The 27,280-nt window shown below is 38.5% G+C and overlaps 1 protein-coding gene across 1 annotated transcript in view; it reads right to left on the minus strand.

Moving 5' to 3' along the window:
• Window positions 1–27,280, minus strand: part of LOC127625145 (netrin receptor UNC5D-like) — a 291,561-nt gene that overhangs the window by 11,243 nt on the left and 253,038 nt on the right. The window contains exons 8-13 of the mRNA XM_052100235.1: window positions 23,908–23,943; window positions 21,366–21,554; window positions 17,589–17,993; window positions 14,492–14,576; window positions 4,968–5,139; window positions 212–439 (exon numbers count right to left, since the gene is read on the minus strand). Coding sequence (XP_051956195.1) covers window positions 212–439; window positions 4,968–5,139; window positions 14,492–14,576; window positions 17,589–17,993; window positions 21,366–21,554; window positions 23,908–23,943 — 1,115 coding nt within the window. The remainder of the gene's footprint in view (window positions 1–211; window positions 440–4,967; window positions 5,140–14,491; window positions 14,577–17,588; window positions 17,994–21,365; window positions 21,555–23,907; window positions 23,944–27,280) is intronic.

Genomic DNA, 27,280 nt, shown 5'->3' on the forward strand with positions numbered 1-27,280 from the left:
AGCTGAAAATGCATCCTGCAGAAAAGATTTATGCTGGTTAGTGCTGGTATGGCGCTGGTCTAGCTGGTGGACCAACATATGAAGTCATATTGTTTTGGAACAAAATTAGGGGGATGACAGAATTTAACATTTTAGGTGAACTATCCCTTTAAAAGTAATTAAAAGTAAATATTTGCGTCATTGACGCAAATGTAAAATTCCTCTCACACACCTGTAAGGCGTGGGGCGTATCGTCCACGCAGTACACTCGAATGCTGTAGTTGAGGAAGTTGGGCTCCATGTTTCCAAACACAGCCAGTCTGAGTCTCTTTCCTGCTGCCTGAGTAAGGGCCTCTCCCACTAAAGCGTAACAGCCTGGCCTCTCCACCAACAGGTGGCAGCATTGAGTATCCAACAGGCAGTAACAAGAGGTGCTCTCCTCTTCCACAGTCATGACCTCCTGTCAAACACACACAAACATGAAAACACATGCATTCACATTCAATATTCAACCATTGTGGTGTGACTCATTAACTATTTCTTACTTGACGTTTAGCACACTAGCAATAGCCAACTGGTGTCATGTTTGCGCTTGCATTAGGTTTGTCACTGTCATCCAATTAATCCTTTCTTTTTCACACTCTGCTGTTATGTTTGTTTAGATATTTGATATATTATGTTTGTTTAATTTCAATTGAACTGAAAATGTTACTCTACAAGTTTATTCATGATCTAACATTTTTACACATGATAACAGTTTCACAGACATGTGAATAACATAAATGAATTAATGTGCCCCTGGGTGGGTGGGGGGTCAAAATCAAAATCAAAATCAAAAGTAACAGTCAGTATCTGGAGTGGCCACCAGCTGCATTAAGTACTGCAGTGCATCTCCTCCTCATGGACTGCACCAGATTTGCCAGTTCTTGCTGTGAGAATTTATCCCACTCTTCCAGACATTTCTGGGGGGGAATGGCCCTAGCCCTCACCCTCAGATCCAACAGGTCCCAGGCCTGCTCAATGGGATTGCGATCATTGTTTAAACCCTTTATAATAAAGATCTATAAAGTTATTTGTATTTTATATATACAAATAGTTGCTGAGAAAGCCCCTCATACAACAATAATCATACATCAATATATAATTATACATAGTTATCTTTAAATATTTGCATAAGTCATTCATTGGCTTACAGTTCACAGCAATCCATTTCACAAGTGAATTTGTCAATCAGTTGGAGATTTATTATGAGGGCATGTTTAAGAGCCCGTCAAGCTACACCTGCGTCAGACATGCATGTGTAGTGTCTCGGGTGTGTTGTGTTATAAACATAAAATGTTTAGGTCACTGTGTCAAGTTAAATATAGTTTAACACTCAATCTTTAAATACATCTTGAGATCCCTTAGTTCGCATTTGCGCTCCTTCAAGTGTTTTGAACGCAAGAACGTAACGCATGTTTGTGTTGTGGTGCCTGTTGAAGTGTTGTTTTCTTCACTGTATAAACTGCGCGTTGCTCATACAGCTGAAATTTCACTTACTGCCCTCTGGAGTAAACAGGTGGTACTACAAGCTTGCATTTCTCAGGAATCTTCCCTACTTTGCTCCAGGGGCAGTGCGGTTAATTGCATTAATTATTTTAACACGTTATTCCTTGTCAAATTAATTGCACTGAATTAACGTGTTAAATCGACACAATCACAATAGGTAAATATGTATTGAAACCCTGATTATTTTCCTGATTCACTCTTGATTCAGTTTGATTCCCATTCAATTATTTATTGATTTGGGTATATTTCAGTTATAATATCCTTTTTGCTTAAATAATTAATAAATTATTTCACAGCTAATGTTGTTAATTATACAGCAGACCTTCTAACGAGGTACATTATAAAAACATTTTTTTTTTACACATTTTTGGTCACATTTAATCTGTATTAAAATGAACAATACCATGTATTGCATAAATAATAATGGCATTTCATTGCATATATTATATTTTTTCACATGCTTATTGTTTAAAAGCATAATGTGTTGTATTTAGCATAATGTAAACTGTTTACTAAATCTTTAAATTGATTTGTTAAACAGGTGCTAAAAATGGTCTCTTTAAAGGAACAGTTCACCAAAAAATGAAATATCTCATTATATACTTGCCGTCATGCCATCCCAGATGTGTATATCTCTACTCTGCTGGTCCATATAATGCAAGTGAATGGGTACCAAAACATTGAAGCTCCAAAAGCATATAAAGGCAGCATTAAAGTAATCCAGTGCTTTACTCCATATTTTCAGAAGTGATATGATAGGTGTGGGTGTCATCTTTTACTATAAATCATCTTTTACTATAAATCTCCACTTTCTCTGTCGCATTCTTCTTTTTGTTTTTGGCGATTAACATTATTTGCGCATATCGCCACCTACTGGGCAGGGCGGAGTAGTTATAGAAAAAAGGAGTTAAACATTGATCTGTATTGATTTGGTTGCAAATGCTAGTGATTTTCTCTCATTGTAGTAGAGGGTTTCGCATATAGTAAAAGGTCGATCTTGGGATTTAAGAATTTATTTTGTTCAAATGAAGATCGCAATGCATCGGAAAATCTATATTTTTACCCAGTTCTTATTACAATATAAAAGCCAATTATTTATTTATTTTTGAAAAGAGAATGTTGTCTTTATTATGTCACATTTAACATTTTCCACACAGCATAAACGGATCTTCATTTATTATCTTCATACATCTTCATATGCCTTTAGATTCTTAGAAGGGTGGCACTCACAAGAAAATAATGGAGCTAATGATTTGTCTCTGCAAAGGACAGTTTACATGGTAATCAGCTGTGAATGTTCTTAATGCAAATGCAGTTTTTGTTGTCATTTGAACAGTAGGGAAATGGTTCCATAGTGTGATTCATTCCACTAAAGTCCAAATGACAACTACTTAAAAGTTGGCATCCCTGGGCCTTTTCACAGCCTGCCTTACTTTATAAAACCCTTGGTCAGCATAAAAGTATACAGTATATATACATTAGAAAATGGTGGAGATCTTTAACAGAAATTGTACTTCCCTTTTTCTTTATAGCTCTGCAGATGGAAGCACAGCTTGAGTATTATAAGCATCTGGTATTTGAATGTCAGAAAAAGTGGGTGTGTACGGGCCAGCAGGTATTCAGAGTCCAGTGTCTCTATTTCACTGGCTGAATATAGCGAGAGCTAAGCATAACTTTGCCCCCTGGAGCGACCCGAGTAATTTTTGAAGCTGGATAGCTTGATATTTCATGTCGAAGCACGCTATCACACAGGAAGCATTGTCTATTACTACAAATCAGTGGGTGCACATAAAAGTGCTCTTTCTGTCTAACACAGTCACACACACACACACACACACACACACACACACACTAAAATGCACAAAAAAGGTGTTATTCCCAATTCTGCAGGGACATTACTCTGCGCCTGCCTCTCACTTGCACTCACATAATGCCTGCGAGAAAAAAGCTCATCATTCCGAACATAACCATCAGAGGTCTGTGCATCTTTAACACGGTGTCAGAATGACTCAGTCCCACATAAAGAAAAGCAGTTGATTGGTATTGTGATGTGTCTTTGAATTAGAGTGCCTGCATTTGATTATAGTCTGCCGAAATGTCAGGTCGCACACACACACATACTCTCACGCAACTACACAAATACAAACAGAGAGCTTTTATTCCTCAGGGTCAGTTTGCATCAATGAGCTATTGCGCAACTTTAATGAAGTCCTTTCAAAATGTAAGAGCAGTAAGAATTCAGCTCTTAAAAAATACAGCTAAATATAAAGAGAGGGGCAAGAAAGACTTGTGTTAATAACAGAAGCACACAAAGTTCTGAGAAAGGCTCCCTTAAGTGCGTTCAATAGGAGCTGGCAGTGTTGGAAGTTTGGTCGACAAGGAAGAGAACATCTCTATTGATTCTTCTATTGAGCGAAAAGGTAACCTTCAGCATTGGTACTTCAGTATGACACTTCAGTTCTTTATAATTACCAGAGTGCTTTATCCCCATTAAACATAATTCAGCTACAGTCTATAAAGTAAATACACAAATTCAAGGTGAAGAATGGCATTTGCTGTGTAGCCTATTGGTAAAAAAGTTTTTTTTATAATCAGTATATATATTTATTGTTTTTTGTTGTTACTATTTTAAGCATAAACCTCATAACGTTTTGCTAGATTACTGCTTAAAATAATAAAAAGCTCAATTCATGATTTACAGTATCGCTTCTTAAGTACATTTATCTTGTTAAAGGATGTTTAGGTATTTTTTAATGGAAAACAAGACTGAAAAAAAAAAAAAACATTCATTTCTAATTTAATCACCAGAAACATCAAAAGACTGATCACGTAGATAAGTTACAGCACACCTCAACAATCTGAATGGTTTGAGGTATCATTAAGGTCCTTAAAATACAGGTGGATGGTGATCTGACTTTTGAAGCTCCAAAAATCACATACAGTCAGCATAAACTTTTGGTGTGAAAACGATGAATATCTGCAGATTGGAAGCAATGATTTATAGTTAAAAAGTATTTAAATATTGATTGTTTTCACACCAAAAGTGATCATGTCCCTTTAGAAGTCATTCATTGAACAGTTGGAGTCATATGGATGACGTTTATGCTGACTATTTGTTCTTTTTGGAGCTTTAAAAATCTGATCACCATCCACTTGAATTTTAAGGACCTACTGAGCTGAGATATTTTTCTATTTTTCTTCAAATGTGTTCTGCTGAAGAAAGAAAGTCATACACACCTGGGATGGCATGAGGGTGAGTCAATTATGAGATAATTTTCACTTTTGGGTGAACCAACCCTTTAAACCTTTGGTTTACCCCCCAAAAATCATAGTACTACTGCATGCTTTACCAAGCACAGCTTATGAATATATTTAAGTCATGGTTATGAAATGTGCAATGCTGGGTGTGATAACCATATGTACACTCTATGCATTCTTACCTCCCAACTGTTGTCCTGGGTCTGTCTCTTCAGCCTGATGCTCCAGTCTTCTGAACTCACATCTGCACAATGGGCTATCGTCAAGGCAACAGGGCATGAGAGGGTCAGACCAGGTGGGCCATATGTCACCTCAGGACTCAAAAGAATCTCCTGACCTTCATCAGACAAAGCACTGCAGAGAAAAAGAGACAGTGATGAACAGATATGGCAAAAATATTGCTTTAAAATTTGTATTGTAGCACTGCTAATATTGCTGGCTTATAATGATTAATCACTAGTTGGTATTAGTTCTTGTTGCTCCATTGATGCACATAGCATGAGCAATGTCAAGGTCTTGGTTTCAATTCCAAGTTAACACACTTACTGATAAAATGGATGCTTTAAAATGCACTGCATGTCGCACTGGATAAAAACATCAGCTGAATGATTAAATGTAATTTAATACTTTGGATTAAAGCTTTGTTTAGCACCCGATTCACTAAAATAATTAATCCAGGTACTCTAATCGGCTCAAAAGCTCTCAATGTGTCTCGATACTTGCCTGTTTATAACTCTTTAAAGAAATATTCTTGGTTTAATACAAGCTGAGCTCAATCAACATCATTTGTGGCAGAGTGTTGATTTGCACAAAAATTCATTTCGTCTTGTCCCTCTTTTTCTTTTAGAAAATAAGGTTTACAGTAAGGCTGCATACAATCAGGGCTGGACTGGGAAGAGAAATCGTCCCGGGATTTTACATGGCAACTGGCCCAAAAGTTTGCTGTCCTTTTCTGCATATCGCGGCAACATTTTGTGGTCCGTTCTGCATAACGCGGCAGCTCATTTTAGCTTATCGCGGCAGACCCACCGGCCCGCTCAGTTCTCCCGATTGCCAGCTTGCCCCTGATTGGCCCGGTATGCCATATTACCAGTTCAGCCCTGCATATAATGAAAGTGAATGGGGCATATCCATAAATGTTAAAACACTCACTGTTTCAAAAGTATAGCTGCAATACATAAACAATATGCATTTGAACTTTGCTGCCATGACGATTTAACACCACAAACCCTAAAACCCTAAAACAACACTAAATATTTTATTTAAACAAACAACCTTTAACAGCAGCTCAAATAATACATAAGATTGTACAGAAGAATTAATGTAAATGCTTTTATAAAATTACAAACATTTCTGCCTTTAAACCCTCCACAAATTACCCCCATTACTTCCATTATAAGTGCCTTAAAATGTGCCACAATTGCTGTTTATTAAGCTTAATTTACTGAACCCAGAATATTCCTTTAAATTCAACTGTGAAAGGTACAGTATGTGATATGTGAATAAGCAGCAGGATTTTGTGCTGAAACACCATGCACTACAGACTTTAAAAAGAGTGAATCCCCTGAGTGTTAAAGAATTCAATTTAGTTTTTCTAAAAATCTCCCAGATTTTATCTAAATGAAAACTTGCTGTGCACTGAATACGGACCAAGAGAATAAGTTGTGTAAAAAAAGGAAAATCTCAGCTCAATAGCTGCCTCATTGTCAAAATAACAGCGGTATTGATTTCACCAGCAGACGCTAATGTTGAAATAAATGGAATTAGTGGAGTTAATAAAGATGGCAGCCATCCACTAAGATAACACCATGAACAAACATTAGCTAGACATAGAGGTAGACCTGACAATTGAAACATGGCAAGTAGCCAATCAGCACTCCCTGCTAACTCAAACACAGACTCAGACTGAGCCTGCAGACTCAGCGCATATAAAACTATATTGTAGTTTGTGATGGAAGTAAAGATGTCGGGGGGCAGTTGGACTTCATTTGGTGTGGATCAGTATGTGTGCTTGTGTGTGAGTTCCCTGGGTCGATGATGTTGTTTGAAGTGCTTTCTGAGGAGCCTGGTGACATATTGAGACAGTTTGGATGTGTTAGCGTCAATCGATATGACTGCTGTGGATTCTCAACAAGGATTAGTCATCTACAGCGGGGAAGTTCAGGCAGGACTGGGGGGCACCGTAGAGAACTAGCATATTGACATAGCAGATTACATGACTAGATACCTGCTATCGACACAACTGTGATGACTTAGCATTTATGCTAATTATTGCACAATACATAGATTCAAACTACATTTTACAAGAAAATGTTTTTCCCATTTTTGCCCATGGCATGCACAACTGCCATGATGCTAGGGTACTGTGGGTGGTTGCCAAGGTGTTGCCATGTGGTGGTAGTAGTTTTTAAAACATTGCTAGCGTGGTTGCTATGGTGTTCAGGATTGTCGCTAGGTGGCTGCTAACTAGCCAAATTAAAAAGAGCCCATCTGCAGATGAGGCCCCCAAAAAAACATCTTAAACTGCTAGCCTAAGCTGGTTTGCTGGTCTAGTTTAATATGATCTTCCTGTTTAGCCAAGCTAGATCAGCTAAGACCAGCAAACAAGCTTTGGCTGGTTTAAGATGTTATAAATAATTTTTTTCTTCAGCAGGGTGCCAAGTCTTTTTGATATCCTGGTCCCAGTGGATTTTATTCTGCCAAAAATTGCAAATCGGATTGCTTAGAAAAGTAATAGCACAGCTCTCCTCAATAAGCAGCACGTTTTAAGGTACCGTATCAGTCATGTCCACAGCACAAAGGAGTTTTGAATAAGTATGAGCAATAGTAAGCTATAAAGGATACTTGCCTTATCAAGCGCCACTAATAATGCTGGCTTCTACAACATACAGGCAGAATGTCAAGCGTTTATTTCACAACCAAAGCAGTTCTTCATTCTGAGCAGGTGGCATGCTGAGACAGCCAACCAATTACAGTGTGTGACACTGTACTGAGTCAACAGGCCAGACACTTAACAAGATTTTGATCCCTTGCTCACTTCATTTGCACTTTTTACATGTTGATTTATTTACAGTATATTGAGTAATTACATGCTCCCTTCTAACAACCCCTCCCCCCCCCCCCCCACATATCGGGATTGCATCCAAACTCTTTTGTGTCTGAAATAAAGGCAATTAACACTGATGAAGTAGCTTAACTTGTCATGCCGTTTTGAAGGGGAGAGAGTTAGCTGACATTTACAGTTATTTAATGAACCAGTCTCACACAAGCACAAACACGTGAGTGTTTCTTCAACTGCAAGCACTTTTACTAAAACTAACAGATTTAAACTTTTTTCTTTTCTTATGGAGGTTACATTAAAGCTGTATTGATCATTTATTTTTGCTGTGTTTCAAGTGGCTTTTATGTGTATATTTGATCGTTTTACCCTCATCCCAGAGACAGACGTTTATTCCTAAAATATGAAAATTCATCATAAAAATATGAATTATTCGATTTTCAGAATTATGTTAATCTACACAAAGAGTAAAAACAAAACAAAACAAATGATTTTAATATTTGTTGTATGAATATAATTAACATCAATTGACACAAATAACAACTGTCCATCAGGAGCTTGAGAAATCAAAGTAAATATTAATTGTAAACAATATTTTGAATGTGTTTAATTTCCAATCAAGCACTAATTTGTCCAAAATATACAAAAAGTGTGAAAATATAATTTTTCTTATTGTGTGTATTTAGGATCCATAAAATGCTAGCTGTTAAATTAGCCTTAGCAAGACAAAGGAGTAAGCCACTTTATTACAATAAATAGCATCTAATAATATAAATTTAAGCCACAAAATTAATTATGGCTTGAGACATTGTTTCAGAGCATGTCAGTTCAGGGAAAACAGAATTCTCCTGTGATGCATTAATTTCACTGTTGAACATTGTTAGCAGATGAATTAAATAAACTATTGTGTTTGAAAAGTATTTTTTTAAAAGGAGTTTAATTTGAAAACATCCACAGTAGCCTACACATAACTGAAAAAACACCCACATTCACAAATGCACATTAAATGGAGAAAAAATGTTTTAAATTTGCTGAAATATCTGAAACAGCAGTGAACTGATTGAAAAAGTGTCTGTTTGAATACAAGGACCTGCTTTGCTTTTTAAATGAACAGGTTTTTAATTACAATGGTATGGAGAGCCCCCGCCTTTCGCCCAATGTTAGCTGGGATAGGCTCCAGCCCCCGCGACCCTGTACACAGGATAAGCGGTTGACGATGGATGGATGGATGGATGGTATGGAGAGCTAACTGTAATTTTGATACCCTGTTTCTCCAATTCTCTGTCACTCACACACACAGAAACCCAGAGACCAAACAACTTACAAAAAATAAAATCCAAAACGGTCCCAAAGGAAAGCACCGCAAATGGCACCTTTCCACTTCATGTTACGGTTCGGTTCGGTTCGATTCGACTCGACCCTACTCTCTTTACTTTTATGAGCTTACTTTTTCACTGCTATTTATTGCCGCCTCAACGTGAGTGGGATTATAGGCTGATCATGATAGTTGCGCCACCTCTACTGCTGTGACATCATCTTAAACGTGACACAAAACAATAAACAATAACACGACCGCTAGCTGTTAGCTACTAGCTCATTGTGCTGCATAAAGCAGTTGTTGCATGGTGATTTTACACAAGTGTAACAGTTAAATTGGCCTGGTTGTTTTAGAAGCAAGCTTCCAGTAGCTGGTCAACTAAATAAAGTGAAGCTTTCAAGCAGAGTATAGAGTTAACGTACCATCCTCCATCGTGGCTGAGTCCAGGGCACTCTCCCTCCCATTGGTTGCCAGTCTAGATAGCGTCTATTTGGTCGAACCACATCCACTTTTCCTTGATGGTTCTGTAGTCACTTTTTTTGTACTTTTCCCTACACTGTTGGTAGGTTCGGTGGTAGCCGTGTTTGACCAACAGCTGAGTCACTTCCTGAAATACATTTTTGTTTCAGTTGTCGATAACGAGAGGAACGTCTGCACATCGATTATTGACCACGGCGTGGTTTTGCGCACAGCCATTTCTTTTCACAATTCGAAAGTTGCGTGAACAAATGATACTGCTCTCACTGTAGCTAACTTTAAAACTAGCGGGTTGATGTCCCATGTCAAAATCCAGTGATGCTGGTAATGACAATTCTCCCTGACCATTCAATGATCTGCAGGGTTTTGATGTCACATTTAGTATCGGCTCGGCTCGGCTCGCTTTGAACCTCGACCGAGGTGGTACTAAAAAAGGTACCAGGTACAAGGTACTATCCACAGTGGAAAACCCCCAAAATTCAAGCAGAGTCGAGTTGAGTCGAGTTGTACCATGCAGTGGAAAAGCCCCAAAAATGTCCAAGTGTCTCCATTGCATTCTGAGCTGCAGGCATTGTGGCCTGATCAATATGAACAATTATCCATCACAGATCAAACTGCCATCCAAAATGATTCTTTCACATAGCTGCACTGCTCAACAGTAGGTGAGTCTTTGACTGTAATGCCCGTTCACACTGACAGCAATTTTATAACTGGAGGTCACCAAGTGGCTGTTTTAATGCTCCTAGAAGACATTCTGGATTAACTGGTTAAACAAAATGTACTGGTGGGCCATTGCTTTTGAAAATTGGATCACAAATGCATGTATCCCTGGTAAAAATTAGACACAGAATAATTTCAGGAACAAGATGAATCATTTTACTTATACTTGTCTTTGCATAGCTGGGATAGGAGAAAGTATTTTAATTTTGGAAAAATACCAAAAAAATTACACACTTCAACTTTAATAAGAACTTTCATTAACACAGCATACATTATTTCCAAGTAATACAAATGTTCTGTGTGACATCCAAGCAAATCCACGGGGAAGCACAAGGAGAGCTTTAAGCTCTGCAAATAGCCCAGAGGTCTGAGCAAACTCAATCCTATCACTGTGAACAAATAAAAAGAGTCTCTGATTGATCCTTCTTCACAACTCTGCTCTCTATAGCCGCTTTTATGAGGACTCTGGAGATTGTGAGGCTAAATTTAGGAGGTTCTACAGATTGATTTCTGTCTCTGTCTTCTTCTAACCCCCCTCCCGTAAATGCTTTGTGGTCCGAAAGCAGTGTTGTGGATTGAATTTCTCCCTGCCACTCTCCACAACTGTCAAAAGATAGGCTTTGACTGACAGCTGGGCTGAGAAGCTGTAGTTTGACTGACAGGAAGTTGCTCAGTGGAGGTTTTGGTGCTTCGTCTGAGAGATGGGAAGAAAACAGCTCTGAGCTTATCGTACACAAGCAGCAACCTTCATCAATTGGCTTGCTAGGATTGAGGTTTTCATCTAAGAGCAGCAAACAGACGCAGAATAGTTTCTAAGCGCTCGTGACCTTTGATCTTTATCAATCCCAGCAACCCTACGACAGTGGCTGAGAGGATTGAGAGGTGCCTGCTGTCTAATTATTGGGTGACATTTCAACGTTTTCCAACTATAGTGTTTAAATACTCACTCGCTGAAGTTTGCTCGTAATTTTTGGAAGGTCATTCCGAAAGTTAAGCAGCTCACCCGAACAAAGCAAAGTTGGCATTCAAGTTTGGTGAAATTTTTCACACAAAGCTGTAATGTGCTGGGACAAGAGCAAATTAATTTGGAGTTTCTTCTCCAGTTATTGCACGTCTCCATCCTATTACAGTATATAGTCTATTCCCTGTCAAACACCAGAGATATAAACAAAGACACCACATTCATTGGAAGTTAGCAGTGTAAATGGACTGTATGCAATGAATTCGATTCTAATATTTCTATTCTTCTAATTATTAGAAGAATATAAATTTCTATGACTGTGATACCCCCTTTTATAAGCACAGAAAATGTGATTCTCATCAGGACTAGGATGTACCTTCCGTTAAATTATAGTTAATGTATTATATATATTATATGTATATATATAGAGAGAGAGATAAGTATTATTAATCATTTTCATCTACTGATACAAATCATGGCTATAGTATTAAAAGTCATTGTATCAGCACGCACTTCTACTGCTCAATTTAGATTTCTCAAAAAAAAAAAATCATTTAATTGAATTTAGACTTTATGCTGAAAACAGACGTACTTTCGAAACGTCTTAGAAAAGACAATTATCTATTTCTACGGAAAATAGCAAATTGCAATTTGCACCACTTCAATAACATCCAATACACCCACAGTTTGTGCACATACACCCACAGATATTTTCACTGGAAAGAAAGTCAAAACAATGATTAAAAAAACATATTGTTGCAGTGTACGTCAGTGGATGTTTTTGGAATTTATATTACACCCCTATTCTACATTTATAAGACCCTTATCATGCAAACTATAGAAACTGCACAGTTCTAAAGTAATAGCTTTGAGTCCCTTGAGTGAGCAGGACAATGTGTTTTTTGCACAGGGACCAAGCTCTTACAGGAGGCACATGGTGATGTCTAATGCACTGGTCACAGGTTGAGCACAGTGCCATTGTTTTATAGATACCATCTTTTTATCCCCTCAGTGTGACAGGCTGGCACACCTGGCTGATAACCTGCTGGACTTGACTGTGTTTCAGCACTCACCCTCTCTTACACTAGGCCTGGCATACAAACACTATGAAGGTACACGATTTTAAATAAGTCCCAGGGAGCCAGTCGCACCTGAAGCTTCCTTCAATATAAAGGGCTGCTGTTGTAACTACAGCACTGTCACTGAAACATAATGTACTTTTCCACAGAGATGAGCGATTCTCACTGACTACTGGATCTGGCAAGTGGAAATACGACAGAGGGTAAGAAAGACAAAGTGAGGTAAAGAAAGTAACAAATGGTCAAAGAAATCGAAAGGCCCTTCTGAAAACTGGATTTAAGATGCTTGACTCCAGCACCCGATGCTGGTGTGCCCAGGCTTCTTAGCTCCATCACCAGCAAAACTTATTTAATACTCCAACTTCCTTAATCATTCAACAAAGCAAAAAACAAAACAAAAAAATGGAACCCCAAAAAACACTGAACCCCAAGTTGCTCCCGACGGCAGGCTAACGCCTTGCACGGCAGCTCTGCCGTCATTGGTGTCAGTGTGAGTGTGTGTGAATGGGACAGAGTGTAAAGCGCTTTGGTAACCACTAAGGTTAAAAAAGGTGCTATATAAGGGCAGACCGAAAAAACAAACAAAGTTGGTTTGGTCTTAGATGGTTTAGGCTGGTATCCCAACCTGGCTAATCTCATCTTTATCTGGTCTAGATGGTCTTCTAGCCTGACCAGGTAAAAAAGTGACAGAAATTCCTCTAAAACCAGACAACATACCAGGTAAGACCATATTTTCAGCAGGCCACCAACCTTAAAGCTGCACTATGTAAGATTTTTTTGTTAAAACTGAACAAATTGCCATTATTGATTGAGTACATAATCAATCAGAGTTCAAAACAACGTACTTACCTTACCCCGATTCGCTACGTTTAGCCTATAACGATGATTTGTATTTTGAGCTGTCTGGTTCGATTTGGTTCAAAATCGCTGGCTAATGACATTCATCCTTGCGTCATTACGTCATGTCTGCACACACAGGAATGAAGTACCGGCTGTCTATGTTCTGGCTGGAGAAACTAACTACGAATTTCAACTCAGTTCAGTAAAACTCTCATACAGTTCAGGACAGCATCGTTGAGGTCTAGATGGATGTCTATCTCTTATCTATTTGACTAAGTTGTTTACCTGCTATAATGCTTGGATATGTTTTCTTGTAGGGTTGTTGAAGCTTATATTGCTTGTCATGCTTTTATGAATCGAACACTACTCGTATGCTAACCGATCGTGATGTATCTACGTTGTCCGGTGAGGTTACTGAGACATGTTTAATATGTAGAACTTCTGAAATTGACTTCTTGTAATTGTCGTATTACATATTTAAGCATATTATTTAAGCATTATTTTTACATTTAATAAAGTACAATTTTAAGTTTCAACCACAGATATCGCTAAAGAGCACAAAGTTTCATAGTGCAGCTTTAACTAGCTACTGTAAGTTTTGTTGGTGAACATCAAAGGTACAGAATTGGACATGGACATTGGTCCAAGCTGGTCTTTTCAGCAAGGGAGACAAATGGTGCAGTTTGTGGCAACACATTCTCACCCCAACTCGTCACATACGGACGCTTGGGCAGTTTCGTCACATATTGACGCGCCGGGTATACCTTTGGCGTCATTTTTCAACGCGCAGGGTAGTCCGATAGACTTCTATGTATCTCCGAACCGGAGCGTGTAGCGTTGAAATGTCACGTCTTGGGTAAGCTCACGCCGCGAATGGGTCGAGAGTCGAGACTGCAATAAATAAAACTAAAAAGGAATAGGCTACAATGGCCCTCCAACTGTTTTTTGATGTTTAAAAACCCGGACACGTCGTAAAATGACGCCATTCTATATATCTCTGAACCGGAGCGTGTAGCGTTGAAATTTCACGTCTTGGGTAAGCTCACGCCGCGAATGGGTCGAGAGTCGAGACCGCAATAAATAAAAATAAAAAGGAATAGGCTACAATGGCCCTCCAACTGGTTTTTTATGTTTCAAAACCCAGACGCGTCGTAAAATGACGCCAAAGGTACACCCAGCGCGTCAATAAGTTGTGTATGAGAGAGAAAGAACTCTGTTTTGTGCGTGTCAGTCTCTTGGATAGCCTACATTACCTAGAGTCCTGCTGTGTAATACTCATGTACAGTTCCCAGGTTGTGTCCTCTTCAATCGCTCCATGAGGCACCAGCAAACTCACACCTAGCCAAAATAACACACAAACACACAAAACTTTTTGCATGATTTTACAACATGACTTAATGCAGTGGTTCTCAAAATAATCGAAAATCATCTTGTTTTTACTAAAAAAATACTTTAAAAAATGTAACTACATTTTTTGTTTCATCTTCTTTTGACAAAAAAAGGTTTTATTTAAAAATACAATGAAAACTGAATAAAAAGTTCAGAAAACAGAATCCTCCATCCATCCGCATTTAACTACCAGAAAGTTTTTTTATCTCATTGGAGACATTTTATCTAGAACTTGAATAAATCGGACCAAATTAAAACTACTCTCGTTACAGTACTTGAGTAATTTTGTCTACTTTTTTAAGTATAAATAAATAATAGTGCTTGAGTTGATTAAAAATGAATTATTAGGGGAGTGGTGGTGGTGGCGTCGTGGGCTAAAGTGCTGAACTAATAATCAGAAGGTCGCTGGTTCGAGCCCCACGGTCACCACCATTGTGTCCTTGAGCAAGGCACTTAACTCCAGGTTGCTCCGGGGGGATTGTCCCTGTAATAAGTGCACTCTAAGTCACTTTGTATAAAAGCATCTGATAAATGCATAAATGTAAATGTAAATGTATTCAACTTCGCTAAAGTTATTTTTCACCACAATTACAAAATACAAAAAAAACCCATAATATTTCAAATTTTTTGGGAAGAAGAAATCGGCAAGTTATAAATGCTGAATCTGTCTATAAAATATAATGCACTGTGCGTGGCATGACGGGAGTCCGTAGGGCAGAGCATCATGAGCATATCTTGTCACCGTCACTAAACAAGAACTATAATACTGTGATTTTCTGAATATTAGGAGCCGTTCATTCAGGTATGAGGGAACCATCTGAACACGTTTAACCACCGATCAAACTTCACTTGTTTTTAAGGTAGGCAATGTTTTAACTGTGTCAAACATTAACACAATGTAGTTTGACATATATGCGGTGATATCTTGTTTACTTGCTACTATATGCCTAAAACAAACTTTTTACATACCACAGAAAAACACAATGCCAATAGTGTCGGAAATGAATGGGGACTCAAAAATGCCACCGAAATTGGCAAAAATATCCCAGACATTTTAAATGTCTCCAAATCATCTCTAAACTACTTATTGTGCATTGTGACTGAAACACATTCTATTTCAGGTTTATTCTCATTCACGGATGTCCAAATAGTGTGGCTATTAAGTTAACAGACTGTACAAAACTAATATAATGCACTATCATAGAGGAGGAAATGTCTCCTCTATGATATTGCAGCAAATATCCACATATGGTATGAGATTATCAAGCAAACTGTTATCAACTCCTGCATGCCAACTGAATAAAATAAGGCAAAAATTAACATATGATTGATTCAACACTAAAAGTGATTGTTTTGTATATGTATTATAGGATTACAGTTGCAATAATGAAGTCTTAATTTACATCATGGTTATTTAACATAATGAGATATTATTGTTAAGTAAATTGTAGCATTTGTTTACATTACGTTTTGTGATTTCTCATACCTTCTTTAAATAACATCCATTTTTGGCCTCTAGCTGGTGAGGCTTTTCAGACAGATAAACAGCAGCACATGGCAGGAAAGTATAGTTCAGCACTGTGAGCAAGAGTGTTACCCACTAGGGCAGTTTATTTTGAATAAGAGGGGCGAACGGTTACAGAATTTAACATGGGAGTACAATACCGAACTGATGCGGATTGAAAGAAACGGAGAGTCCATCTTTGCGCATGATGGTTAATTTCCGACACTATTGGCATTGTATCTTTTTAAGGTATTTAAAACGTTAGTTTTAGACATATAGTGGCAAGCAAACAAGATATCCCCACATATATGTCAAACTATATTGTGTTAATGTTTGACACAGTTAAAACATTGCCTACATTAAAAACAAGTGAAGTTTGATCAGTGGTTAAACGTTTTCAGATGGTTCCCTCATACCTTAATGAACGGCTCTTTTCCAGAATAAAATGAAATATGCTGAAAATCACAGTATTACAGTTCTAGTTTAGTGACAGGGTAGAAATTCTTGGAAAATCAAGAGAAGAGATGACACCAGTGGCAGTTTATGCAAGCTGCTATGCTCATGATGCTGTGACCTGCGGGCTTCCGTCGTGCCACGCACAGTGCGTTTTAGTATATAAACAGATTTAGCACTTATAACTTGCCAATTTCTTCTTAAAAAAAAACTTCCCAAAAATACAGAAATATTTCTGTCAAAGCTCTCATCAGAACCAGCCACTTTCAATTAAAAAAAATTTGAAAAATATTCTCAAGTATTGTAATAGAGTAGTTGTAATTCGTTACTTTCAACCTCTGGAGGATGGATGTCTTCAGCACCTCCCTTGAAATACCTCCGGCCCCCCGGGAGGTATTTCATTTTAGGATGACTAAAAATTATCAGTTATGCAAGTCCTAGTACAAATACGCACAGCCTTGTGAGGCGTGATAAGGCACATGTTGAGTTGTCAGAGTCATTTTTCGCCTTTAAAGTTTTAAAAAGTATGAGTGAAAACTCCAGCTCGTTTTAACATGCACTAGCCTCTAACCTTTCTCACACATTCACACACTTCTGCCAGCCTGTCAAGGCTCTTTACTGCATTTGACAGGATAAGAATTGGGAAAGAGCAAGAGTGTGTCAAAGATGGAGAGAGAGAGAGAGAGAGAGAGAGAGAGAGAGGGAGGGAAAGCTGAACACAAGAGACTCCTAAATCAATGCTGTCTGCCTTTCTGTCAGCTGCTCCCTCTCTCAGCTGCTGGGTGCTATGCTCACAACCTTTTTAACACTCTACACAGACACTACAGACATTATGTGTGAAAGCGAATCCATATAAGCATCCATATAAGCTTGTCTCTCTCTACCCTTTTGAAAATGGTAACCACTGCTGCCATCGGCTTGCTCATTGCAGGGTTTGTAAGGTAGTATTATTTAAATATTTGTACATTTTGTATGCACACAAACAAACAAATTAATTCTCTAACCTGTGTTGGGCACCACCAGTCGTCCTCCGCCATGCCCAAACACCCCGCTGGTTCTGAGTGGTAGTTTACCAGTTGACATATTAGATACCAGTGATGGCTTAATGGGTGCCAGTTGACTCTTGCCCCTCCCACCAAGCGTTCCCCCTCCACCTCCGATCTCCTGCACCACACCACGAGGAAAGGTTTGGGACGGGGCCTTTGCATGATACTCTGCCCTCTCTGAAACACCCAGGGACACCATAAAAGAGCTGTGTACTTTGACTTTGAGGTCAGGGAGCGGGTCAAAGAGTGCTGGTTCAGGGATGAGCTCTTTCTCCATGGAGTCGGGAAAACAGATGGGGCTGGTGTAAGTTCGTGACACGGTCAGATCCGGCGGAATGGAGGAGTTCATTAAAAGAGGGTTACCTGAAAAACAGACAGGATAGAAGACACAGCTAGACATTGATGTATGTGTGTCACACATAAATCGCAGTGCTTTTGTTTGCTACATTTTGAAATCCTGGGGCTGTGTTACAGGCAGGGCTGTAACCACCAGAACATGTCCCCGCAAATATTCATATTAGTGGTCGATCAATATGAATTTTCATTGACCATTTTTGAGATTTTTTATATTTACATTTATACAACAAAAGCCTAACTCTAGAATCCTATCTTAGTAACAATGGAATTTTGCATACAGTCCTTAAAAGTCTCAGTCTCTGTTTGAAACCTCAGTTTTCAGTTGTTTTACAAAGTGAGGACAGAGATAGGGAGCATTTTTGAAAGTTCGGTTTTCAGTTGAGGAAAAACGCCATTCCTGTGTAGAGGTGTAAACATAGGAAAATCAATGTGTTTAAAAAAAAAAAAAGGATTACTGTGGACTTGACCTCAAAGAAAAAATTAAAAACACATTTCTTAAACTTCTCAAGATTGGAGACTTCTAAACTTTTCCAGTAATTAAAATGAACTGTAAAGAAGATGCTACTACAATCGTCTGATTATTAGAACCAGATGTTATTCCTGCAGAGTGAAATTATTCTACATATTTTATCATAAGCTCTGGTGAGAGCTTTGACAGAAATGCATCACACTCACACATACACAATCTTCAATCTGTTTTTTTCATCAAAAAGCGATAGCTGAACAAGAGCACTTCTCTAAGATATGTGGGAAAAAGAGGTGTGAGAGGGACTCATTTTCTCTTTCTCAGATTGGACTGAAGCCTTGGCGAAGCCTGTTCTTCAAAATCTAACTCTGAGTGTTGTCACGCAAGGCTAAAGGTTTCGATTTCCATGACAACAGTTGTGTTGCTCAATGCGGGTGTCTATCAAAGTCCTTCACTACTGTGCATGATTTACAGTGCTGTTGGAAACATGTCGCCAAGGCAACGTGATAATTTCCACATTGTTACCACATTGCAACAGTTTTGTGGTGTCATAAATGCATTAGCAAATTAAGCTTGGATGGATGGAGGTCCATCCAAAAAAAATCATGCAACCATATTTCAACAGTTTTGTGGTCACAAATGCCTCTTTGCCTTCCTTTGGAAATGTAATTTGTTATATCACTTGCAAATGTATAAATTATATATAAATTAATGTATGAATTTCATCCATTCATCCATCCATCCATCATTATTTTTCATTGGTGCATGTTTTAAAGAGCATTTGAAGGATATACTGTCTGACTATCACATTTCTCTGTATAGTTCAACATTAAGCACTTTAAAATTTCTTATCAAGACATCTGGTGATCCGTGTGTGTTGTGTGTCTGTAGTGATGCTGGTGTTTAGAGGGCCGATGAGAGTGATAGTGCTGTGAATGGAACCTTTTACTGAACTGACAAGCAAGAGAGAGCAAGTGCTCCCCTCTTTCCACATCTCTCCATCAACATAAATCTCTTTTTCTGTTGGCGTCCGATGGGCCAAAGGAGAGAAGAAAAGAGATGTGGCGAGTAAATCAACTGACACCCACTAGCTCTGCTTTACAGCAGAGACACAGGGAGACATGAATGTGCACTAGCAACATGTACAGAAAAGAAACCTTTTATTTAAGACTGATCTCAAATCTGTTCCTCACTTACGTACAGGTTCAATTGGGCCGGATTGGGCCATATTTTAATAAAAGGTATACATTTGATATTGTAGTTAATCATGTTTTTGTGTTATCTAATGTGAAACACTAAACCAAATTTAAGTAAATAATTAAGTATTTTCACAATTAAGTTTAGGAAATAAATGAAATAAGGAAATAAATAAATAAGAAAGACAAATCATATAAAAGAATCCCAGTAAAATGTATTCATCTGAAAGAAAAAAACTTCCTCTGTAAATTACATGCCATCCAGGCCTAATAAAGGGTCACCCAAAAAAGATTATCTCATGATTTACTTACCTTTACGCCATCGCAAAGGTGTCTGACTTTTCTTCTTCAGCACAACCGAAGTGAAGATTTTTATAAGCAGATTTCAGCTCTGTTTGTCCATACAATGCATGTAAATGGGTGATATCAGGCTGCTGTCTGTTTAACATCCAAAAGGCATATTTAGGCAGCATAAAAGTAATCCACATGACTCCAGTCGATCAATGAATGTCTTTTGTAGCAAACCAATATGTTGGTGTAAGAAACAAATCGATAATTAAAATGTTTTTAACTTTAAATTGTTGCTTCCGCCCAGTGCTGTATTTCTGTTTGAAATGAACTAACTCCCATGTGATATTCTTCTTCTGTTGTATACAAAACGCATGCTTCCCACATCTCGCGCGAATGCACCATGGCACTTAATTCACTGATGCATCGACCGCTGGTAGGAAGACATTATTTAAAGTTAATATCATTTTAATTATTGATTTTTTTTTACACAAACCTAACATTTTGACAAGAATTGATTGACTAGAGTCGTGTGGATTACTTTTATGCTGCCTAAATATGCCTTTTGGATCGTTAAACAGACAGCAGCCTGATGGCACCCGTTTACATGCATTGTATGGACAAACTGAGTTGAAATCTGCTTATAAAAATCTTCCCATCGGTTCTGCAAAAGAAGAAGGTCATACACATCTGGAATGGCTTAAAGGTAAGTAAATCATGAAAGCATTTTCATTTTTGGGTGAACGATTTTAGGGTTCCCTCACCTCCGAAATCCCAATTTAACCCTGCATATGTAGATTAATTATCAAACATGGATATGGAGATTGGAGATATTGATGAGGGCAATTATATCACAAATTCATCAAGTTCCACAAGGTAAACCATAAAAATGCTGTCAGGAGAGGAGTAACAGAACTCATGACAGTTAAATGTATTCGTTCTTAGTTTTACACTTTTCAGATGTGCAGAGCATTGTGAGTAAAAGAGATATCACTCTTCTGATTGGCTATTATTTTGTTGGATCACACTGCATTTTTAAAGTATGTGTTTGGTCTGAATGGCCTGAAGGGGAAGAAAAATAACAAATGAAACAGAACGCAGGTGTCTTGAGATGTGTATTGTTCAAGTTCTTTTAACTTGACAAGCCGTCTTAAAAATGTGGTGCTCCTGCATGAGACAATTAAAAGCAATTATAAAGATAACACAGATGTATGCATAATTAATTTGGTGTGAACAGCCCGAAGACTGCAAGTATCTACTACATAAAGTTTGAATAGTCTGTACATTAAGAAGGTTTGAGTTTAATAAGTTGCCTTGAATAAGTAAATAAATAAATAAAATAAAAAGAAGCTCGCAAGCAATGCAATTATCGTAAGAGTCATAGAAGTTTTATAGTTATATAGTAAATCAGTAAATGTTTTCTCTCACCTTGCCTGGCACTTTTGAAGCTGAAGGACTGAAATCCTCCAGTGAGTGCTGACGAGTCGATGACATCGACACCGTACTCGCTTTGATTGCGCCTGTACAGTGTTACTGCGACAACCAGCATGACAACTGTAACCACACCCGCAGCCAGCCCGGAGTATAGCGCCACATCGTTATTGCTTTCAATGTCGGCTATAAAACAGAAAATCATTTTGAAGAGCGACACACTGGCAAGATTCAACAAACAAACAAACATTTAGAAAATGACTCTCAGCTAAATAACTGTGAAAATGGTTAGGCTATATAAAGGTACAAATTAATTTTTTCAAATGGCCATAACATTTCTAATGGATATAGTTTGAGATAAAATCATACAGATGCACAACAGAAACATAAAGCACAGGAATAAATTACATTACAATAAAATACTTTCATCACCGATCTCTCTCTCTCTCTCTCTCTCTCTCTCTCTCTCTCTCTCTCTCTCTCTCTCTCTCTCTCTCTCTCTCTCTCTCTGTATTTCCCAGACATTGCCAACACTAATGAAAGTTCTCTATTGATGGGCGATAACAATCAGCCATCAACAGCACACCTGATTCTCAACAGGAACACAGAGTAAATCTGGCATAGGAAGAACCACACAGCTTCCACAGGGATTTCATGACAAGGCAACTCATTATATTATCTCATCTGTAGTGATTAGGCCCTATCTGCTGCCTCCTTCATACAAACAATTCAACCAGGACATTCAGAACAATAGACGGAACAAAGAAAAGCGAGCATGTCGTTCCAGTGCATTGAAAGTCTTGAGACGGGTAGGAAACGTCAGACAAAGCCTGCAGCTATGAAACACTAGCCAGAACCACGCAGAGAAGCACTACCAGCAAACAGAGCAGGTTAATTGGGAGCTCTGAAAAAGTTTGGCAGGCTAATAAATCTTGTGTTCATGTACTTATGCACACCTTTCCTTTCTTTCCCTTTTTCCTCTCCTTTGATGGGTAATCCAGTCGTTCTCACTCTTTTACTTTTCTCTCAAAGATAGCCTTCATTTTAATGACTTTGGGCTGCTGAATCTGGATTACGTATGGCATTTGCCATGTGAAAGTAACTGTGATGGGGAAACTTCTTTGAAGCTGTAGCTTCCCAAGCTAAAAGATCATAATTTACTATAATTCAATAATAATTTAAAGCAGTTAAATGTAAATGACATAATAATAATAATAATAATGTTTGTCTTGTTTTATTTAAAAATTATCAAGCATAATTAAAACAAGATTAATTTACATAAATTAACACACACACAAAAAAAGAATACACTGAATACAACACTAGTTAAAAAAAAATATTTTATTTTTATAGTAGACAACATAGTGACGAACAGCAGCATTTGACTTAATAATAATAATAATAATAAAAAAAAGGGGACTTCAAATGAATGGATCAAATCATGAATATAAAATATATATAAAATGAATCAGAGTTGGTGAATCGTTTTCTTTTATGATTTACATGATCTGTTTGAATGAACTGATTTACTAACATGAGTCAGCCTTCCCAACACTACATACCTATATGCGAGTGAGAGAGAAAGAGAGCGAGAGAGAGAGAGAGAGAGAGAGAGAGAGAGAGAGAGAGAGAGAGAGAGAACATTCTAGGAGAGTGTATTGGATTTATTGCCTTATTCACTGTAAATCAATGTGTGCAATACTGTGTAACTTGAAAAACGGAGAGCTATCATTTTGTCACGTTATTCCACTACTCCTTGGGAAAAGTAACTTGCTACTGGAAAAGCTACACTATTTAAAAAACAGCTGAACTACTGTAATAACTACAAAAAATGTAAAGTTAATTAAAAAAGTTATTATTAAAGTCTTTAGTTACTTCCCTGTACCGGACAAGACTGAAAATTAAAGTTCTGGTACCATATTCACAGCTAATGTAGTTCCAGACATTTCTGTCCAAAGTACAAACTTACTTTTAATGTGTTTTGTTTGGCTAAGTCACATCACTGATGGGGACTGACGTTCCTCAAGCGAAAAACTGTAGTCAAAGACGTTTAATCGTTGTGATGTGTCACAGCAGAGTTAACGTGGCAACGGTTCAGCCATTGAGTCAGCACTCCTTCAAAATGTCAATGACTTAATTGGTTTCTCAGGATCTTTCCAATGGCAAACTTGATGATGATTCACCGAAAACATAATTGTCAGGCATCAACCAAATGTCAAACAATATCAGTGTAGTCATCTTACGTAAAGGTTGCGATAAGGTTGTTTGTCAAGCATGAACCGAAAAGGATAATTTCAGTACAAGCGGTTAATTATACAGACACCATGAACAGAACGGCAGTATTAAGATGGATGATTATGATGCAGTGTGGCAGTAGTACATCACACTGCATGCCCGTGAGCATTTTTAATAGTTGCTTCTCAAGTAATGCAGACATTGTGTGTAATGCATGCAAATGACTTTATGAAACTGAGGTTTAAATAATCAAAGAGAAAAAGATGAAAAAACGTGGATGAAAGGTGAGATGGCAGAAACTCACCTTGCGGGACCTTCACATCGTGGAGCAGCTTCCTGTCTGGGAAGACAAACATGGAGAACATGCTGTGACACACGTATATAGCACTTTATTCAGATGCTCACACACAAACAGCACTTTGAGGCTTGTTTAGAAGATGTGAGAATCCGTTGAAGATGTGAAATGCCCATGTGGCGTGATAGTGCACGAGTTGATCAGTTTCATTGAGTGCATTTATATGTGCAACAAAATGCAAGGTGATAACTATCACAAAGCAGCACATTATATATATATAAAAAAACTCTGACAACCCAAGAAAACCACGTTTATATGAGATTTTTAAGGTTTCTGGTTTTGACATCAAAACGAATAAAGACATGGGAAAAATAAATTAAACAAGATGCCAGAACACTGGTAAAGGTGTTTACCATTTACATGCAGAGTTAAATCTGAATATAATGGAATATTTGAGGTGTGACGATTGCGTTTTTTAACATTTCCGTATTAATAGAACTCTATTAAAAGCCTTTAAAGGGAAAGTTATCCCAAACATTTTAATTCTCTTATCATTTACTCACCCTCATGCCATCCCAGATGTGTATGACTTTCTTTCTTCAGCAGAAACAAAGATTTTTGGAAGAATATTTCAACTCTGTAGGTCCATACAATGAAAGTGAATGGTGAGCAGACATTTGTAGCTGCACAAATCAATTAAAGGAATCATAAAAGTAATTAATATGACTCAAGAGTTTCAATCCATATCTTCAGAAGTGATATAATAGGTGTGGGTGAGAAAAGAACAGTATTTCAGTGATTTGATACTCTGAATCTCCACTTTAACTTTCACTTACAGATGTGAAAGTGACACTAAAGAGGCATCACATTTGAATTTCAGATGTAAAGGTGAAAATGGAGGTTTAGAGTAAAAAAAGGAATTTGTATCTGTTTCTCACTAACTTGACGATAACCACTGGAGTCTTATGGATAACTTATATGTTCCCTTTATGTGATTTTTGGAGCTACAAATGTCTGATCACCATCCACTTATTATGGACCTAAGAGCTGAGATATTTTTCTAAAAATTATTGTTTGTGTTCTATTGAAGAAAGTGCTGGCATGAGGGTGAGAAAATTATAAGAGCATACAACTAGAGCATAGACTTATTAAGTGCATTAACATATTTTGTACATGTCTAATTGGGTTTTTAAGTGATTTAAAAATATTTCTTGTACATGTAAACATACCAAATGTAGAGGAAGCAACAACCTGATAAATCTTCCATGGTTGTTCGAAAAAAAACATTTTAAGGTAAATACTGTAACAAACCGCAATGAATCAATCTGTTTAAACATAAATCTCCAGTACATATGTATAATGGTCAATGACAGGCATGTAATCTGGAATCACTGTCCAATCTTGTACACTGAATTACCACGTCCACATACAAAGACCGTAGCTACATGTGCATTAGTGTGCGTGTGTGTGTGTGTGTGTGTGTGTGTGTGTGTGTGTGTGTGTGTGTGTGTGTGGTTGAGTATTAGGTAGAGGAAATTGGTCTTTGATAGGGATGTCTATCAGCATTGGGGTTTAGTCTCATCTGCAGAGGCTGGTGAAGTGTTCAGCCTTCCCCCTCAAGGGACGGAGGCAGGAAAGATTGATTAAAGAACTGTCAGGATGATGAGCGAGGAGGATTAAAACAGAAGATTTCTGCCTCTCCTAAGGAATTACAAAACGGCCTATCAAGTGCCGCTCGTCTGAGGGCTTGAGTGAGTTCTTTCATTCAGGTGGTGACAGTCTTCTTCAGAGCACTTGTCTCCACTGATCTAAACAAAAGTGGGAAGATTTTTTAACACTCTGTGTTGCACTTAGGAAGTTGGAGGAGCCACAGAGCAGAAATTAACAAAGCAGTAATGGGGGTTTTGGTATAGTTCAGAACATTAAACCATCCATATGATTGTGTAAAAAATAAAATAAAAAGCTGATTTTTATATATTTTTATTTACTGATATTAATTGTTTAGGTTAGTTGTTGGTGGTGAGGGTGATGATGATGGAGAAGGTAGTAATGACAATGATGGCAAATTTAATAGTAGTGATGATGGTACTAATAGTGATCATGACAATGATGTGACAATTATGGAGATCAAAGTAGTGATACACATGCAGCCTAGTGGAGAAATCTCATGTAATTTAATTCATAAATTGGACATGGCCACTTTAAGAACCAGAATTCCCCTTCTGCAGACTAGGGGTAGCTCTTGGGAGCCTCAAACACCTCTGATCTTTGAGAAAAGGCCAATGAGAATTGGCAAGTGGTTGTGCCACTGCCAGTCCATTCACCTCTAACAAGCATATGCTCTTGGATAAATGGCGCATTCCAGCTGCTTTCTCTCCTTCTGCATGATCAGTGCAGCGTTCACCCCTGGGTGCTTCAACATTGCTAAAAGAGTATATATTCCTGCAAAAGAGTATATTTCCTCTATTAGAGAAAAAAACATTGACGTGAACGTCTTTTTAAAGATGCCTTTCCGTCTTTGTGTAGTTCCTGAATGCGGTCGTTATCTCTACGACTCCGACGGACATGGGCACTGCCTCACGTGTCTGGGCAGCGATTATGTTGAGGCAGCATTCGTGGATGGTTCATGTTCTCATTGCGAGAACATGACAATGACAACATTGCGGTCATGGCTTTCCATGGCCCAGTCTGAGGCTGACGCAGAGCTGATTGCCATGCTTGCCTGGGCCGCCGCGAGTGTCAGGCTGGAGTGGAACCCTCCACCCGTCCTTGACCCCTCACGGCTGGATGACTGGTTCCTTTCTTCCTGGAAGTGACACCATTTTCTGTCCGAACCCAATTTCCCAGCTCATCCACTCACACTACCCTCGATAGCGGGGTGGTCGAGGGGTACAAGGATATTCCTCAGGTGGATAAGGTGATTGTGGTGCACTTGTGCCCGCAAAACGCAGCCACCTTGTGGGATCGCCCAACACTCCCCTCCAGGGCCTGTAGGACTACGTCGTGTTTGCCGACCAAAGCCTACAGTGCTGCTGGACAGGCCGCCTCCGCTCTGCATGCCATGGACCTCCTGCAAGTACACCAGGCTGCACGTGGGTAGTCCTGATCCCGATGTGATCCAGGAGCTGTGCTCGGTGACCACCCTCACCCTCCGAGCCACGAAGGTCATGGCGTGGCTCTGGGACAGACGATGTCCACCTTGGTGGTCCAGGAGCACCACCTATGGCTGAATCTGGTCGAGATGAGGGATGCCGACAAGGTTCGCTTTCTCAATGAGGCCATCTCCCAGATGTCTGCGACACCATCGAGGACTTTGCCCAGCAGTTCTCGGCGGTGAAGAAGCAGACTGAGGAGATAAAACACATCCCCGCCTTCGTGCGCC

Source organism: Xyrauchen texanus, chromosome 31, assembly GCF_025860055.1.
Source record: "Xyrauchen texanus isolate HMW12.3.18 chromosome 31, RBS_HiC_50CHRs, whole genome shotgun sequence".
NCBI lineage: Eukaryota > Metazoa > Chordata > Actinopteri > Cypriniformes > Catostomidae > Xyrauchen > Xyrauchen texanus.